The sequence below is a fragment of the Trachurus trachurus genome (assembly GCF_905171665.1).
Source record: "Trachurus trachurus genome assembly, chromosome: 12".
NCBI classification, from domain to species: Eukaryota; Metazoa; Chordata; class Actinopteri; order Carangiformes; family Carangidae; genus Trachurus; species Trachurus trachurus.
Window position 1 is genome coordinate 6,678,086 of NC_139908.1, and position 18,861 is coordinate 6,696,946.

The following is an 18,861-nucleotide window of genomic DNA, read 5'->3' on the forward strand; positions in this document are numbered from 1 at the left end:
TGTGTATGAATTATAAGTGGTGTTTGTGGTAAAGTAAGTGCACTTTAGGTAGAGCAGATTTTGGTGTATTTATAGTTAAGTATTTGCGTATTGTGCCAGTTACCTCTATATTAATAACCATAATATATATGGCACTTCTCTAAACAAAGCTACAAGGTGCTTGTACAGATAGAGACAGTAAGAGAACAACACAACCAATGGAATATCAAAAAACTTTGTGTTAAAAAACAATAAAATACAATATAATTTGTAAAAATCTGTGCATGAACCAGAATTAGAGGTTAAAAAGGCCAGTTTTTGTATTTAAATACTTAATACTTAATTAATACCTGAGAATATGGTGCCAGTGCTTTTGTAATTTTACTAAAAAACATTTTCAAGTCATTATTTACTACTAAATTACTACATTGACTACATTTATTTACATTTATTCTTAATAAAACATCTATCTGGAAATGTTATACATATAAAATCATCTAAATTCACATATACATAAACAGTACTAGCTACATTATAATAATATAACACTAAACAGTAGCTGTTCTACATAAGAATAACTTTTACTTATGTCACTCAAAGTACATTTAATCACTAATACAATGCAAATTTACTTTTAAATAAGTGATATATTGACAACAGCACTTTTACTGGCAGATAAGTGTCAGTTTGACCCATAGACTGCGGTTTTACCGCAGTTAACAGTGTAAACAAAACAAAAACACACCGGCTGCGTGCAGCTGAGGCGCAGCAGCTACTTCCGGGTGGGGGCGGGGCCTCGGCTGCGTCACCCGACGGCGACGTTCGTTGCCGCCAACTTTAAACAACAGGGCGCGTTTAGCTGCTGCAGCTGCTGCATCGTCTCTGAGAAAGAAGAGGAAAAATAGGATTATTAGTCTACTCATTCAACATGTCTTATAACGTTACTCCGAAGAGACGCTGCCCGGACTCATTAAACGATTCAACGAACGAGTCCATGAACGTGTCGATGAACGACTCTATGGAGAAAAGGATAAAGCGGATCTCAGTGGAGGGAAACATTGGTGAGTTCAGGGCTTGATATTTTACTTGGAAAAGCGAGTTGTCACATTTAAAATCAGCTTTAAACTTGAATTTTATATGGTTGTCATGCATGTGTTAGGTTTGCATGAATGTGTGCACAGATCACAGATTGATTATCGATACATTTATGAACTTTAACTTTGCCGCCATTTGCCACAGCTGCTGCCAGCTGCTGCAGTCTCCCATTACACCACCGAGCAGCCTTTTTATGTAACTGTTATGTATCATCATGCGATTATATCTCAACCTCCTGCACCTTTTTCTGTGTGTTTCTAGCCGCAGGTAAATCCACCTTTGTGCGCTTCCTGGAGCAGGAGTGCTCGGACTGGGAGGTGGTGCCAGAGCCGATCGCCAGGTGGTGCAATGTCCAAACAAAAGGCAGTGACTTTGAGGTATTGTTGACATCATGATGACAGCAGAAATGATCACTAATGCGGGGAGTGCAGTGCATTCATCCACCCAGACGGATCAGAACAGAACAGGACGTGCTAATGGATTAAATCAGATTTAATTAACTCTAAAAGTCCCAGGTCCAGTTTGAGTCCATGCACAGCTGATATGATTTACTTTACATTTTCATTTTTTGCTCCTTCAGGGGAACTTGATCCTCCATGATCCTCCTGCAGCCCTGTGGCCTCTGCCACTCAGTCAACACACAGCAGACAGTCACAGAGCTCACGTTCAGATAACTGGGGAGAGAGTCTTCATCTGTATTTAGAGCGCAGCAGCTGCCATCTGTCCAACTTTATCTGCGCTGGTCACTGTTAAACCACCGGCAGCAGCACCAGTAGCTCTATGACCAGTAGAAGCAGCAGCAGCAGCAGCAGAGACAGAAACACACCCAGAGGAACAGATGGTGGGATGAACATGCCATCATCAGGGCAAACATCCAACACAGCTGCACCGAGCCTATAGCCTCGCCCTCAGGCCTTATTTATATACTGTATAATACAGTATATAGCTGTGGCACTAAGCAGGATATGCAGGTGTTTGTTTAATATACTGTATGTATTTTGGATTATCACCCATGATAAAGAATATTTAACTAATGAGTTAATTCAATTTGTAAATATAGTTAAAAGAGCATCTTGGATTTTTGTTTTTACTGTGTTAATGTAAATGTAAATATAAATATACTTTATTTATACAGCCCTTTACAACAATCCTTTAAGTGTACTAAAGTGCTTTACAGCAGGTAATAAATAAAAAGAAGAATAAGTAAAAACAATAAAGAACAGTGAAAGCAATAAAATACAACAAAATCAAATAAGATAGAAGTGTCATCATGCTACTGGGTATTAAAAGCCATCCTAAATAAGTCGTTTTTTAGCCTAGATTTGAAGAGGTGATCCAGAAGATGGTTCTGCTCAGTGAAACTTTAACCAGTTTAAGCCAAAAAAAAACAATATGCAACTCACTGAGTCCAGCTGCAGCTTGAACAGTGAGAATATTATTTTTAAATGATAAAGAAGAAACAAAAAGTCCCGGCAAAGCTCTGGTTTTTGTTCCTAACGTTGTGCAAATGTCACAGTGCTGCAGCACACTGTGTGGGACCGAGTAAAACGATAGGGGGGTTATTATCAGTGCAGTATGTAGGACTGCTGCTCTAACAAGGCTTCTGGCTGCCTCCACCTTTCTGAGCTGTAATGACTTCATCAGTCTGGTCCGGCGCCCTCTGCTGGTCACTGACTGACAGTGTGTGTTGCTGAGTGGAAAAGAGAGTTTTTAGAAAACTTGCTGGAGAAATTGTTGGTTGTGCATGTTTTATTATTATTATTATAAGTTGAAGACAAAAGTGAAAGAATGAACAGTAGGTAGAAGACAGCATGTACTGGGCGTTAAAAATGTCAAGTATAAGGTTCAATTACAGCAATGTCAAACAAGAGCAAAAATCTAAAATTATTGCATTCAAGTAAAGGTGAAGTCTTGAATTTCATATACAAAAGTATTTTTTCCTCCTGTAGACATGAAGTCTAGTTCTAATATAATTCTATTTCTATGGCTGTGTGCCGTCTGGAGACTTTTTAAAACAGTGGATTGAATATTGAATTAAAGATATTAAGTTAAATATTGAGCCGTAACTCAAGACTTTTGTACTCGCCGGCGCTGCAGGAGCTGTCGGCGTCTCAGAGGAGCGGAGGGAACATCCTGCAGATGATGTACGAGAAGCCGGAGCGCTGGGCCTACACCTTCCAGAGCTACGCCTGCATCAGCAGGGTGCGCGCCCAGATCCGCTCGGCCAACGGGAAGCTGCGGGAGGCGGAGAACCCCGTGCAGTTCTTTGAACGCTCCATCTACAGCGACAGGTATCGGACGGTCTGAATGCAATGATCATGAGTCTTTAATGTTATTTAACCGATCACTAAGAGTGAAGTTACTTTCTGGGTGAAATCAGTGTTTGAAAATGTATCATAAATGCTGAAAACGAATTTATCAGTTTTTATAATTCAAGTCATTTTGTAAACAATAATTTCTCTGGTTTCAGCTTCTGCAATCTGAGACTATATAGATCTATAATGTCAAAACTTGTTTGAAAGCAAAAGATCTCTGGTATAATTGTACTTTTCCAGCTAACTTTCATACAGATTATTATATATGTGGTGTTGTGGCATTCAAGTCAGTCAGTGTGGGCTGCTGAATATTGACACTTTTTAAAGCAATTAAATGACCAAAAAAATACCTTTTCATTAGGGATGCACCGAAATGAAAATTGTTGGCCGAAACCGAAAACCAAAAATGAGGAAACCGAAAATGCACTTTTGGGTCATTTTCGGACGAAAATTTTTGGTGGCCGAATTTTCGGTGCATCCCTACTTTTCATATTTACAATAGAAGTGTTACTTTGCTGTTTATCATCTGACTGAAAGGCCCAACTGATATTAGGGATGAAAAAAGTCTGATCAGGGATCAATCAGCCAATATTTCTCATGTTTACAAACACTAACAATTTTTGTAGTGACCCCATTTGTGACAAATCTGTATTTGAGGCTCGATATTTTACTGTTTAGCATCAAATAACTTTGATATAATGTGCAGCACTGCAGTAAACTATGGACAATGTAGGTAATAGAAATAGAAAAAGGTCAAAAAGTCTCTAATGAACAATGGCACACTTTGTTTTCCTACAGTTTTGTGAGGATTGAACTTTTAGAAATGAGATAAAACCACAAACTGACATTATTTTACACAAACATGATTTTACTCTAGTGGATCAACCAATGACAAGACATTATTCTACATGAAACCAGACAGTTTGTAGTTCACCTGCAAAGTTTAAAGACTCTTAACAACCTCCTTTGAATGCACTTGGACATTTTAATGTTTCCATAATGAGTAATCTGTGCATATAAACACTAAACCTCAATATAATTTACATGTAACATCTTAAATAATACCCCCTGTCCTGTCCTGCCCTGTCCTGCTCCTCCAGGTACATCTTCACATCCAACCTGTATGAGAGCGAGTGTCTGAATGAGACTGAATGGTCCGTGTACCAGGACTGGCACGGCTGGTTGCACAACCAGTTTGGCAAGCACATCGAGCTGGATGGTATCATCTACCTGAGAGCATCACCTGAGGTATTGTCCCAGCTGCTCGCCACTGCTTTTGTTATTCTGCTGCATCTATTTGCAATGGAAATCAACCTTCTTTATCTTGCATTAGGCCAGAGGAAAGAATGTAATTAATGCAAGTGAAAAGACGCCATCATTTCCTTCCTTTTTCGTTTTGCGTAGAAATGTTTAGAGAGACTTCACCTGAGAGGCCGAGAGGAGGAGCAGGAAATCCCTCTGGAGTATCTGGAGAAGCTGCACTTTAAGCACGAGAGCTGGCTGCAGCACAAGACCATGAAGTGAGCAAACACACACACACACACTCTTTTATGCCATGCACGCTCCAAATACTGTGCATTTCTACGAGAACAACAGACAGATCTGTGTTATGGACGAGTCACTGACCGACTGGGGCTCATTAGAAAGAGACTCCATTCATCCACTGACCTGAGGGCAGCTCAGACTCTGCAGCACTTTGATCCATGTGACCTGTTCTGCTGCTGCTGCTGCTGCTGCTGCTGCCGTCACCATGTGAATGTGTTTAACAGACAGCAACAGACAAAATGTCAAATAAAGAGCTTCGTCTCCTTAAAGGAAAGAACATTAAGAATCATATAAAAGGAAACAGACAGTGGACGATTGTCAGTCACTAACGGCGTGTCCCCTCATCCCTCTGCTTAGGACGGAGTTCGAGTATCTCGGCGACGTCCCCGTCCTCACCATGGACGTGAACGAAAGCTTCAAGGGCGATGACGCCAAGAGAGCCGACATGATGGAGAAGGTGAGTGACGGAGAAAAAAAATACTCATCATGAATCTGGACCACTTCGACTTCAAAGTGTCACATTCTATCCATCTTATTTGACAAGTCAAGTTAAAGGATATTTATTTTATCTAAGAGAAAAAATACTTTGCACATCTGTTTGTTGGACAGGTGCACAGAAGAAAACACAGACTCCTGCAGACTGTTGCACTTGCACCGAGAACTTTTAATGGCTGCAACGGTTATCGTGACCTTTTCAAGCAAAACTCCTCCCTTTTTTCTTGCTTGAAGTAAGTGACGGCACCGAAATGTTGCAGCTATTAAAAGTTTTTTTGGTGCAAGTCTATAACAGTGTCCAGGAGTGTGTGTGTTTTCAGTGTTTATTTCAGGATTATGCAGAAAGAAAAGGCCTCATTTTAGATGAAACTGTGACTGTGAAGCTGTGAAATTGTCTCCTTCTCCACCTGCTGCAACACTAAAATGCTGCTTTCATTCTCATTTATCAGAAGTAATCATCTAATTATATCTAGAATATGACAATAACAACATTAGGACTAACTCCAACAAATTAAATTCAACAAATGGATGTCCAGTATCTATAAAAAAAACAAAAACAAGATTTTTTTTTGTAGAGAATGTTTGTTCTACTTCTATAATACATCTTTATTTTTTATATTTATGACAAAGGTTTATGGATATGGAGTTTATATGATTTTATTTTTTTTTAAGTTTTAGGAATAAAATGTGTTGAAAGTGCATTTGTAGAGGAGGTTTTGCATTTGTGTATGTGATCTTTCTGATACCAACACCTCTTTGGGTTTCACCTATGTTAATGAGGCTGCAGAGCTGCTTATGTAGCAGTTTCATGTTGATGGTAAACACAGTCAAACACAGGAGCTGTTGTTGTTTCCCCGATGGATCCAGTTCCACTCACAAAGCTTCGTACAAATGACGTTAACCTGCGACTTTGACTTTCTAACTACAGATTAAAGAACAGTTTGTCTGTTTGCTCTGTTTCAGGTCCGTGAATTCTTGAACACGTTATAACGATGGAAAAACTACAGACAACGTCCACACGAGGGGAAGAAGTGGATGAAATGTAAATTTTTTAATTTTTAAAGACATAAAATGAAACCTCAGCAGTAATATTTCTTTTTTTTTATTATTGTGTGTGTGTGTGTGTTTTTTTTTTACAGTCATTCTAAATGACTTGTCCTGTGGGATTTTGTTTTTAAAAACTTTTACCTCTTTTTTTCTTTCTTTTTTTAAAGCAATGTTTTCATGAATTTTGTATATTTATCAACACCAGTTTTGCAAATATGGATGTACAGTGTCATTTTGTGACAATAAACTTGAAATTAAGGAGTTTTTGACTCCAGTAACAATGAATCCTGTGTCTCATCAATGAAATATTTAATGTAGTTAAAAGTTGATTATTCTATAACACATTATCCAGGTGAAAGCAGGTTGAAGTCTCAGCTCTGAGGCTGTGACAGTTAACCAGTAGGTGTCGCTGGTCTCCACAGCAGCGCTGCAGTTATTCCTGTCCCACATTACCTGGTATCTACAAGAGGATTTAGGGGGAAGTTCCTTGGAAAAGGTGTTTTTTATTTCACCTGTAGAGCTTCATAATTACATAAAGTGCAACTACAGAAAGCATTAAGACTTTTTAATACATGGTTATAATCAATAATGTGTGTATAAAACCAGCTCTCACTTTAATTAAAAAAAAAAAAAGTAATGTTAAAAATGTGAAGTTTAAGAAAAAAAATCCACATGAATCTGTTTTTTTCTCCACATTATCAGTTGTGTTGAATTTCTAATGTGCTTCTTTTTTCAGATGCAAAGTGAAACAACAGAGAAACCGTTTGACAAGTCTCTCAGTGTTTGGTGGAGTAACTTTCTGACCTCCACCCCCCTGGTGGCGTCACGCAGGAGGAGGGATGGCACTTTAAATATGGAAAAAGACACGCTGCGTCTCAGAGTCTCTCCACACACGCTCCTGGCGAGACACACAAGTCAACCTCCACCTTCTCTTTAACTTTTTTTTATTTTAATTTTTTATTACTAACTTTAAATTCCACCAGGATGTCAGCCGAGCTCGGCCTGGCCACGATATGAGGATTGTGCCTCGCACTGTAGATTTGATTTGTAGTAGAGTCGAGGAAATCGCTCCAGCGAGATCAGTGAGCTGCTCCAGCTGCTGGACCGACGGTGACGGACCCGCTGACTCCTGCTGCTGATCCCCCTTTGGAGAAGAAGCGCGACAGCTAAAGACTAGAAGCCTCTCAGAAGACCGAGAGCAGCGTGAACGCAGCGCGGAGACGAGGGGGGGGGAGACACCAGGCTGATCATCTGTCTCCACAGGCGAAAACTTTGCCACCATGAGTTCCGACAAGAGCAAGTAAGTTAACGACGTTTCCTCTCTTTTTCTTTCTTTCTTTTTTTGTCACCTCGTGTGTATGTATGTGTGTGTGTAGTGTTGGAAACTTCACCTTGTGGCGCGCGCAGTGAAGCCACTTCCTGTCCAGGTGGGACAGTGTGGACTAAATTAGACGTCAGGTGAAAGTGGTTCGTGTGTGTGTGTGTGAAGTTGGACACATTTTGGAGTTTTTACGCGTAACGTGTAATTTGAGCCGCGTCCGTGCGTAAATCTGCTCCATCATCATCATCATCATCTGGCTTCACTTTAGTCTCTGCTCCACTACTTCTCTTTTTTTATTGTTATTATTTAGTGAAACTCATGCACGCTGTTATTGTCTTCTTATTGTTTGTGTTGTCAGGCTTTAATCACGTTAGGAAACACTTTCATTCATCGTGTTGCACCTTTGCGGCTGCAGGCAGCTCCTCCTGTCTGTCTGAACGGACGCTAATCTATTTTCCAAGAACCTGTCACGTCCAATTAGCGAGACGCAGCAGGTAGCGCGCAGGGCCAAGTGGTGCAGGCAGCAGCTCTGTCTCTGCTCTGGCGCAACTTCATGAATAAAGCCGTGTGTGTGTGTCCGTCTGTGTGCGTATGTGTGTGTCAGTCCGTTTGTGTGTGTATGCATGCCTCGCGTCGTCTCGCGGGCCATGCGGTCTGGGCGCTGACACCCCACAACCCCCACCCCCACCCCCCCTTAAAATAAATATCCACATGGCAGCGTGTGCGTCCAAGTTGCGCAATGACGCGGTTGCCAGATCTGCAACAAATCAGGCAAAAATCTACGCGTCTGTGGTTTCCTCATGAGTTTGTTATAGTCAGATATGAAAACTTAGGCCAAAGTATCTACTCAACCCCCCCTAACCCCAACCCCCCAACCCAGATTACTTACTGACTGACTGACTGACTGACTGTCTGTCTGACTGGGTGGGGCTCAGTCATACCAGTGTCCACCCCCTCCTCCCCAAAACCAGTGAGTGAAACCTTTGCACAAACTGTAACATCTCGACTTGGCTCTATTGTTTCTTCTTGGGGTTATGAAATCTGCTCTGCAACCAGGAAATATCACTGTTGTTATTGTTCTGTTCTTGATGCTGCAGTGGGAATCTTGAATGCTCCTTTTGTGCGCAGCTCCTTTTGATTGATGCGATTGTGACTCAGCAATTAGAGGCTCGTCTATTCAGGTGGGAGGTGTAAATGTCAAGGTGTAGTTACCTGAGCTGCAGACAGACAGACAGACAGACAGACAGACAGACAGGCGGGTTAATGACATATAAAGAGTTCATGTACATGCTGTCTGACACATGACAGGTGTCCTGTCCTCTCTCACCCCTCTACTGGGACATACAGTAACTTGGGAAATCATCAACCAGTTCTGATGTTTGAACCTATAAACTGAAGTTTTTTACATTAGTTTGGTGTCTCGTTGAACTCTAGGAAACACTCTCACTGTTTTCTTATCTATTTATTGATCTGATGATGAAATGAGAAGCATAATAAAGTGTCCCTCCAGCGTCACTCCTGTAAATGACCTGTTGGACTTTCCTCCAGAGAGTTTCACAATAAGAGTCCTTTTGACTTTTCCCACATGGAGTTAAACATGTTTTACAGCCGTCGGGTAGAGCTGAGTGTTTGATGCTCACAGGACGACTTTAAGCTCCATAAATCATCATCATCATCACCCTTCTGCTTGGAGAGGGAGAAAGGGAGGGAGGGGGGCACCTGACAGGGGTTGGGGGGGGTTAGTTGTTAGTTGGTTGGTTGGCTGCGTCATTCTGTAAAGAGATGGGGATGATCCCTGATCCCGAGCAGCTGATCCCGGCTCCTCACGCACCGACGGGTTTATCCAGCCTCATCAGGTCACAAGAAGCAAGAAGCAGCGAGAAGACGGGTGGTTGCAGCTGGTTGCTCTGACCCTCAGCAGCTTCTCAGCTTTTTTTTTTTTTTTTTTGATTGATAATCAGTCAGAGGAAGTCATGACAGGAAATGAAAGAAGATCAAGAAGATTTCCTGCACTCGGAGACGATGCAGCATCTTATCTGCCGTCGAATAGATTCTGACTTGAAGAGAAGATCAGAGTTTGCTGCATCCACCTCCATCTTTCTCTCTTTCTTCACCCCCCCTCCTTCCCTCCTCTTTCCCTCCCTCCATCACAAACCAGTTTAATGTGAGGAGTGATTAATGTGGCACAATGGCCACACCAGTGAACCTGCAACATGAGCTTCCTCCTGCTGCTGTGTGGCCGACGAACGGCTCCGACGACCCCTCTCACTGTGACACATGACCTGTCGCCACACACACACACACACTCTCTGGTATCACAACACTAGGGGTGGCAATCTTTTACTATCTCACGATTAGATTAGATCAGATTTTTTGGGGGCTACGATTCGATTCAAAATCGATTTTCGATTCAAAACGATTTGATTCCTAATGATTTCTGCTTCAGTCTATCGGTGTGCAAAGGATCCTCACGATCTACTCCAGTCTGCTTTGCAAGACAGAATGACTAAAGTGTCTCTTTCACATTTATTTATTGAGTTTTAAACATTTATCCATGCTTAGATGGAATTGCTGAAACTGTTGCATAAAAGCAATATCACATATTGTTTAAGTAACAAAATTAAAAGTGCAGTTAAACATGCTGCCATTTAAATTCTAAGGAAATGGAGGCCGACAGCCAGCAGATTTGTTACCTTTTTTTCCATTTTTAAATTAAGATTTTGGGACATTTTATATCTTCTGAATCGTATTAAATTAGAATTGCGATTCTTATGTGAATCCATTTTTTTGGCACACCCCTACACAACACTGAGATCCTCCCAACTCATGTGCACAAGTTTTTTAAGAATGCACCTGAGCGGCTCCACCTGTTTTTTTTTGTATTTGATATATTTTGAATGTGTCTCCTCTCGGTGACACATGAGATGATACAAGTAGAAAACATTTCCTCGGCCTCAAGGGGAAAAAAGATGGCACACAACACATAAACACACACAAATGAATGATGTGCAGGCTAAATGACAGCGTTGACACGGCGCCGTGTGGGAACTTGACCTCCTCCTCCTCTTTTCCTTTTTTTTTTTTTTTTCATCAGCAACAATGAGTAACAAAAGGAGGGTACACGGGCTAATCACTGTATTACTATTACTTGTAAACTTGGCTCCAGGCCCAGACATCCCCCCTCCTCCTCCTCCTCCTCCTCCTCCTCCTCCTCCTCCTCCTCTCACTCACTCACTCATTTGATCTTGGATCTGTTCTTTTGGCTTTAACATCATGTCCACTATCTGCCTCCTGTACCTCCGTCTCCCTGAAGGCCTGATAGATACCGTGTCCACTGGGGAGACGGAGATGAGCTCGCAGCGCAGAGCGGAGCGGAGCTGGAGGAACAAGTTGTATCCTTCCTGACTTTGTTTGTTTACTTCTTTGCTCCCATCCCATCTCCTCGTTCTCTCTGTGTCGTCCTCAGTCAGCGGGGTTTTTTTTTCTCTCTTTGCAGTAGCGAATGGAAACTGTCCAGATGTTTATTGACATTCTTGATGTGCATCCACCCCCCCCCCCCCCCACCCCCCCCTCCTCTCCAAAAAAAAAAAAAAAAAAAAAAAATCAAATATTTACATTTTGCGGTTTCGCCAGAGTTATTCTCATGGAGCTGCTCGGTCAGATTGACAGATGATGAGCCCCCTAATTTGATACTGACACGCTTATGTCGTCTCAGACCGGCCTGAGGGACTGGATTAACTCTTTAATCTGTGTGTGTGTGTGTGATAAAGGCTCAGAAGAAAGAAAACTATACAAACATGTTGCACAGTAGAACAACAGTCTCAGTTTCAGGTGCATTGTTTCCTCTGCACCTGTTTTTTTTGACTCACCTTTGGGGTTTCCAGCGCTCCTTCTTCTCTCATCGTGGATCTGGATCTGGTCCTCGCTGCAGGACTGGAGGAGCCACATTCCTCTCAAAGCTTCCAGGAAGGTTGAAGCTCGATGATCAAGGGAAACTTCCTGGGCAACAGAGATGGGCCGAGCTTTGATGAGACTTAGGAGTAAACATGAGGCCTACTGTCTGTGTGTGTGTGTGTGTGTCTGAGTGTGATCCAGAACGCCCGGTTTGACCGCCATTCATAACAATACGGCTTTATCTTGCTCTCATTAAACTCTGCTATGTATTCATGTATTCATACAGTCAATGAAAGAGAGGAGCTCACGTGTAGGTGCAGGTTAAAGCATGAAAACAGAGTTTATTTCTATATATTTTTCTACTTTTTTTATTCCAAATTGTACATTTAAACCAGGAAGAAGCAGAATGAATGTGATGATGTATTAATATTGATCCCTATTAGCCATTACTTCATCGTAGGAGTAATGGCTGTTCTTCCTGGGGTCCCTACACACCCACAATTGGTAAAATCAACAACCTAAAATTAGATTAAAATGATCAGGATATTGGAAGAAATAGTTGAAACATTTAAAAAGTGTTTTGCAAACACAAAAAACTAATAACTAGGCTTATAAAACTAACAAAAGTGTAACATGTGGTGTGTCTGTCTCTTTTTGTTCTGATGCCACAATGAGACATAAATAGTTGTCTGCTGATACTGAAGCTGCTGAGCAGGAAACATTATCAGGATTATGTTTCATGTGAACCCAGATTTTGATTTTAATCCACCTGAGTATTTTAGTGTCATTTGTTCAGTTCCTTGTTCAAAGTATCTGTGTTCAACCAAGTTTCTGTAACTGTTCATTTGACCCTGCTATATGTGTCTTTTTAGAAATATGAAGGTGAAGAAAGAAAGAGAGACGTGCCGTCCTGTCCTGTGTGATGACACTTGTTAATGTCTGTTTTTGTTTCCTCGTAGGATGGAGGACGAGGCGGTGCTGGACCGAGGAGCGGCCTTTGTCAAACACGTCTGTGACGAGGAGGAAGTGGAAGGTAACGTTTCACTATCTGACGGAGACGCCGTGAACTTTAACCTCTCTCCTCCTCCTCATTTTTTTTTTTTTTTTTTATGTCAATATGTCGCTCTGTGGTTTGTATCAGCATCAGATTAGACAGGATGAGTAATATCCAGTTTATCCAAACACTTCAGAGCAGTAAAGACGTTTCCTTCAAGTGTCGTAATCCCGTCCAGAAGAATTCACGAGGAGACGCCCACGTGGATCTTAAGTGACACGTTCACATGGTTCACAAATGAACTCTTATGAATGTGCAAACAAGAGGGAGCGCGTCAGAAAATTTGGCTTCGTACCAACCACCGTGTGTGTGTGTGTGTGTGTGTGTGTGTGTGTGTGTGTGTGTGTGTTTATGTGAGTGCATGCGCTTGCAGCTATAAGACCTGCATGGGAATGTGTGCGAGTGTGAGTGAACACTTCAAGTGTATGTCAGTTTCTTGCAACGAAGCAGGAGCGACCACAGCCACAATGAAAGGGCATTAAAGGGATAGTTGGCAAATTGGCCCATTGCCATAATCGCTATAGTCATAGCAATAGGTTAGTAAATTCATGCAAAACCGCTGATGCGCGTCGCCTTCAGGGACAGTTTTTTGGCAAGCAGTCCCTGTATTTACCTCTAAAATAACTCTCTCTCGTAACGTTCTGTTATTATCTCATAGCGTGGTGAATGTGCAGGTCACAACTTGTCCACCAGAGCGTTGTGGAGTTGTTGGATTGTGTGTTTGATGAGTTTGATGAGGAAAACCAAGAAATCCCATTAGCCTCCGTAGTGTAGCTCTGAGCAGCTCACGGCTCTGCTCCGCCATTCTAAAAATAGCTTGCACCAACAATTAAAGGTGACTAACAGACTGGTATGACTATAGTGATTATGGCAATGGGCCAAGCTGCCAAAATGTTGAACTATCCCTTTAAAAAAATGTTTAATTTAGTGTAATTTATGGTCTGCATGGCTGAATGGAAAAATACTTTTGTACTGCAATACAAACTTGGGTCAGTCAATCACAGTGTTTTTAAGAGCCCCCCCCCACCTCCCTCCACCCCTCTCTGTCTCTAATTGCTTCCTGGAGAAATTAAGTCATCATTTCCTGTACGAGCTGCAGCAGCGTAGGAAGTCGTTGGCATCTCTTTAGTTCTTCTCTGTGACTGACAACTGGCCGTATCTCTTCCTGATTGGGGAAATAAGCAGCAAATTGTCGAACTAATCGGTTTCATCATCAGCAACGAGGCGCAGAGGAAGAGTCCGAGTTTTTTTTTTTTTCATACTTGAACCAAACCAGTCGGGCCGGTCCGGCTCAGCGGGTTTGATTGACAGATTAACCACCAGCGTTGAGGATTAATGTGATTTCCTTCTCGCTATGGGTGTAATCTGACCTGCATTTCTTTTCTTTTCTTTTTCTTTTTTTTCCTTCTCTCTATTGTATTGTGTTAGGTCACCACACTGTGTACATTGGCGTGCACGTTCCCAAGAGCTACCACCGCAGGAGACGCCACAGACGCAAGTCCAGCCACAAGGAGAAGCGGGAGAAGGCGGAGCACAGCACCGAGGGGTACAAGTCGGACGCGGACGGGGAGACGGCGGATGAGTCGACGACGAACATCCTCAAACCTCTGAGTGAGTTTCTGGTCCTCAGTTGAAACAGTGCAGGGAGGAGTCAGTCGCTCGCTCACTCACTCACAGGAGTAGAGGGATAAATCTCTCTGAGTTGGGCGACGGCCAGCAGCCGGCGTTCACCGGCAAATCACAGGATATCAGTGCTTCTGTAGTTAAGTCATTCACACAGAGCGGGAAAAGGCCTGGGTGGGGCGGCCAAGAAACAAGGGAGGTGGGTGGAGGGTGGGGGGAACTGGGAACATGTTGAATACTAATCTGAAAATGACACAGCATTGGCTTGGAGTCTATAAAGTCAATACAAGGAGGGGGTGTTACCTGTCGCCCTGACGATTAACACGATGCTGTGTGGGATTTGTGAAGCAGGATTCACAGGGGATAAAAAAAAAAGAACAGGAAGAAAGAAAAGAGCAATGATTAAAGAAATGATCACATGATTAAATCTGTTTAATAAATCATTAAAAATCAGAATAAAATAAAAGTAGATCCACAAAACGCACCTTAAGGTCATGGTGGTGGTGGTGGTGGTCAGCCTGCACACTGCAAAAACTCAAAATCTTTCCAAGAATATTTGTCTCATTTCTAGTCTAAACTAATCTCTTAACATTTAAAATGAGACTCATCACCTAAAAATAACTTGTTTTTAGATAATTCTCTCTTGTTTCAAACACATTTTTACTTAAAATAAGTAAATATGCTTGAAAGAAGTAAAAAGTGTCTAAAAACAAGCTACTTTTTATGTGATGAGTCTCATTTGAGTCTCATTTTTAAGTACAATGAGATTTGTTTTGACTAGAAATTAGACAAATATTCTTGGCAAGATTTTGAGCTCTTGCAGTGCAGACCACACCAGATGTGTCTCCTGATATTGAAGCTTAGAGAAGAGTCACGGAGGAGCCATTAATCCCACAATCCTTTTCTAGAGCTGGAGGAATCTATGATGACTATTATTATTATAATATTATTATTACTACTCCAGAAGAGAGACCTCAGATAGACAAGGTCAATTTGACCCCATGTGTCTCCTTCATGTCCAAGAAGAGATGATTTCCCACCTTTTAGCTTCATTGAGTCTCTCACCTGTGTGTGGGATCTTTAAGCCTCTGCTCCAACACAAAGCTTTTTCTTTACAAGACGTGCAATTATCACAACACTGGAATCCAACACTTCAAATGGTCCCAGACTGGGAAACCAGCACAATAGGGAGGATTTTCATTCAGCAGCAGCAGCAGCAGTGGTGGAGGTAACTATTACAGTATCACAGAGAGAGAGAAAGACGGGGGGGTGGAGGAGGTGTAGGTGGGAAAGAGGAGGGGTTTACCTCCCAAATCACGAGGGCATGTTGGAGCAGAGCCACAAATCAAGAATTATGAGGTGTCACCAATCATCCTTCATTAAAATAAAGCTTTAATCAAACACCACAAACAATACAACAAGAAGAAAGAAGAAGGAGGGAAGGAATTTTCCACTTAAACGCTGCATGTTTGAGCCAGATGTGGAGAGAAAAGCTACAATATGAGAGGGTGAAATGGTTTTGTAAGAAGACAGAGCAGCAGTGAGTGGAGGAGTTGAGTTTGATTCACAGCAGCTGTCAGTCTGTGATTTGTTGTTTTCCTCAAAACCACAACCATGAGGCGCTGAGGTGAAAGTTACTCCTCCTTTTTTTTGTTTTGTTTTGTTTTTCTTTTTAAATACAAACCTCCTCTCACTTCTGACTTATGAGCTTTACACCCCTGATTCTTGTGGCGAGAAGAGACAATTGTGTGTGTGTGGGGGGAAAAAAACAAAACAGAACTGAGTCTTTTGGGAATTGAGGAATCCAGATTGGAGGCAGCAGGAGACGTCGCGGTGCGGCTCAGTGAGCGTAGCCGAGGAATCTGCATCTGTTTCATCAACCCACGGTCGAGTCTCGTAGCAGCTGTTGCAGCGTTTAGTCAGAACCTCAGTGGTGCATGATATTTTTCTTAAAGGGATAGTTCAACATTTTGGCAAATTGGCCCATTGCCATAATCCCTATAGTCATAGCAGTAGGTTCGTTACCTTTATTTGTCGGTGTAAGCTATTTTTAGAACGGAGGAGCGGAGCGGCAGGCTGTTCAGAGCTACACTATGGAGGCTAATGGAATTTCTTGGTTTCCCTCATCAAACTCATCAAATACAAAATCCCAAAACTCCAAAACGCTTTCGTGGACAAGTTGTGAGCTGCACAATCACCACGCTATGAGATAATAATAGAACGTTACGAGACAGAGTTGTTTTGTAAATTCATGCAAAACCGCTGATGCGCGTTGCGTTCAGGGACAGTTTTTCAGCAAGCAGACTCTGTATTTACCTCGAAAACAGCTCCGTTTCGTAACGTTCCATTATTATCTCATAGCGTGGTGATTGTGCAGGTCACAACTTGTCCACGAAAGCGTTTTGGAGTTTTGGGATTTTGTATTTGATGAGTTTGATGATGGAAACCAAGAAATTCCATTAGCCTCCATAGTGTAGCTCTGAACAGCCTGCCGCTCCGCTCCTCCGTTCTAAAAATAGCTTACACCGACAAATAAAGGTAACGAACCTACTGCTATGACTATAGCGATTATGGCAATGGGCCAATTTGCCAAAATGTTGAACTATCCCTTTAAGATGCATGAGGAAAAACGATGAATCTGGTCAATTAAAGGTCACGTAGGAGTCGGACGGACATTTCACCTGTCTCGCCTGCAGCAGCTGCACCGTTTTCCTTCAGCGCAGCAGAATCACGGTCGTACCGGACGACGACGACGACTAATCCCCTCACTCACTCTGCTGCTGCTGTCTCTGTCTCCTCTGACGCTGTAATCCTCCTTTGTTGCACCTCGGGCTCAGGTGTGAACCAGCCCGGGTGCTTAGTCATTCCAAGATGTCACGATACTATAAGAGTTTTGCTCACATTAATCTCTGTCTGTCTGCGTGTCGTGTGGGGCCTTTGTGATTACTCCATGACTCACACGGAGCTGGGTCACAGGGCCACAGCGTGAAGGTAAACACTCAACACGACTAAAAACAAAACCGCAACGCACTCTTTTTTTTTTTTTCTTTTTTTTTTTTTTTATTACATGTTTTTGTTCTGCAGTTTCACACCTGTTCCTGAGTAACTGAGGAACTGATAGATTTATCCATAAATTGTGATTCAGGTTTGTGCGTCGGCCCATTTGTGATAAGAGTTTTACAACTTGTATAGAGTTCAACTTGTTCCTGTCGGCATCACTGAGGTCCTGAGTTAATGCCCTTTATTTACCCTGTAGCACTTTGTGTGTGTGTGTGTGTAAAGGCTAATAGTGTAGCTGGTTGTCCGTGCGCTCAGTCGGTATCAGACTGTCAATCAGCAGGCGGTCGGCGGTCAGACAGAAGTGGAACCAAACACAGAAGCAGTTATGAAGCTGAACTGTGGTTTGGTTCACTTTGGTTTCACTCCCTAAACACACACACACTCATAAACACACAAACACACACACACAGAGAGCGCCTCCTGCTTGTTTCTCATCCTGCTGCTGTATCTCTGCTGCAGATCTGAGCTGTAAACAGTCCTGTAAGGTTGAATGCCGGGGCAGAGCCGTCTGCTGGGATCAACACTTTGCTCCACTATAGATTTCCATATCCACTTCTTTGCCCTTTTTTAAAAAAAAAATCTTTATTTTTATTTTTTGGTAACACTTTACAATAAGGGTCCCTTAATTAACGTTAGTTAGTACATTATTAAGCATTAATATATAAACTAATGTGTTAATTAATGCTGAGTAATGCATACATAATGATAACTAATTACATTATTCAACTTAATAATTTCTTAACTAACTTTGAGTAGTAAACAAACTGCTTACTAATAGGCTACATAATTAATGTGTTTCCTAATCCTAAGTAATGCATAATAATGATTCTGTAAACAGGTAATTAATGCTTAAAAATGTACTAATTAATGTTAATTAAGGGACCCTTATTGTAAAGTGTTACCATTTGTGTACGACGACATGTTGTCTCCTGTTTAGTTTGTTTGCGTCGACCTTCTGCTCCGTCGCTGCTGCTGCCTCCACCAGTTGCTCCATATGAATAATTGAGGAGCATCAGGGAGGGAAGAGGGAGGTTTGAGGTCCTTAAACGCACCATGTGTGAAGATGTTGTAGTGTACATGTATATTATACAGTGGGAGATGTTGATGTGTGGGTAGGATGACATCTCCTCAAAACACACACCTCTCTAGACAACACACACACACACACACACACACACGGAGCGCCCTCCACTTGTAGGATTTTCCGCTGTTTTGCCCTCCATCCAAATCTCTCTAATCCTGTTGATTCTAACAAACCCCCCTCCCCTCCTCCCCCCTCTCTCCGTCCCGCGGAGCTGTCCACTTAAAAGTCGTGTGTAACCACAACAAAAGCCTGGTTTTCATTGATAACACACAGTCCGGAGGCTTAAGAGGTGAGCGCTGTTGTGCGGTACACCGCGTGGCGTCACACAAAAGTGTTGCATTCAAAAGTC

The 18,861-nt window shown here is 42.1% G+C and overlaps 2 protein-coding genes across 2 annotated transcripts in view; both read left to right on the top strand.

Moving 5' to 3' along the window:
- Window positions 1-950: 950 nt before the first annotated feature.
- Window positions 951-6,419, top strand: dck (deoxycytidine kinase; the record flags this gene model as incomplete). Its single annotated transcript, XM_083983995.1, has 7 exons — window positions 951-1,040; window positions 1,336-1,451; window positions 3,172-3,365; window positions 4,490-4,637; window positions 4,794-4,909; window positions 5,292-5,391; window positions 6,393-6,419. The coding sequence occupies exons 1-7, from the start codon at window positions 974-976 to the stop codon at window positions 6,417-6,419; spliced, it is 768 nt and encodes a 255-aa protein (XP_083840121.1). The 5' UTR covers window positions 951-973.
- Window positions 6,420-7,489: 1,070 nt separating this feature from the next.
- LOC310994919 (electrogenic sodium bicarbonate cotransporter 1-like) overlaps window positions 7,490-18,861 on the top strand; it is a 34,289-nt gene continuing 22,917 nt past the window's right edge. The window contains exons 1-3 of the mRNA XM_083983824.1: window positions 7,490-7,776; window positions 12,651-12,724; window positions 14,174-14,356. Of these exons, the coding sequence (XP_083839950.1) occupies window positions 7,757-7,776; window positions 12,651-12,724; window positions 14,174-14,356 (277 nt within the window). The 5' untranslated portion in view covers window positions 7,490-7,756. The remainder of the gene's footprint in view (window positions 7,777-12,650; window positions 12,725-14,173; window positions 14,357-18,861) is intronic.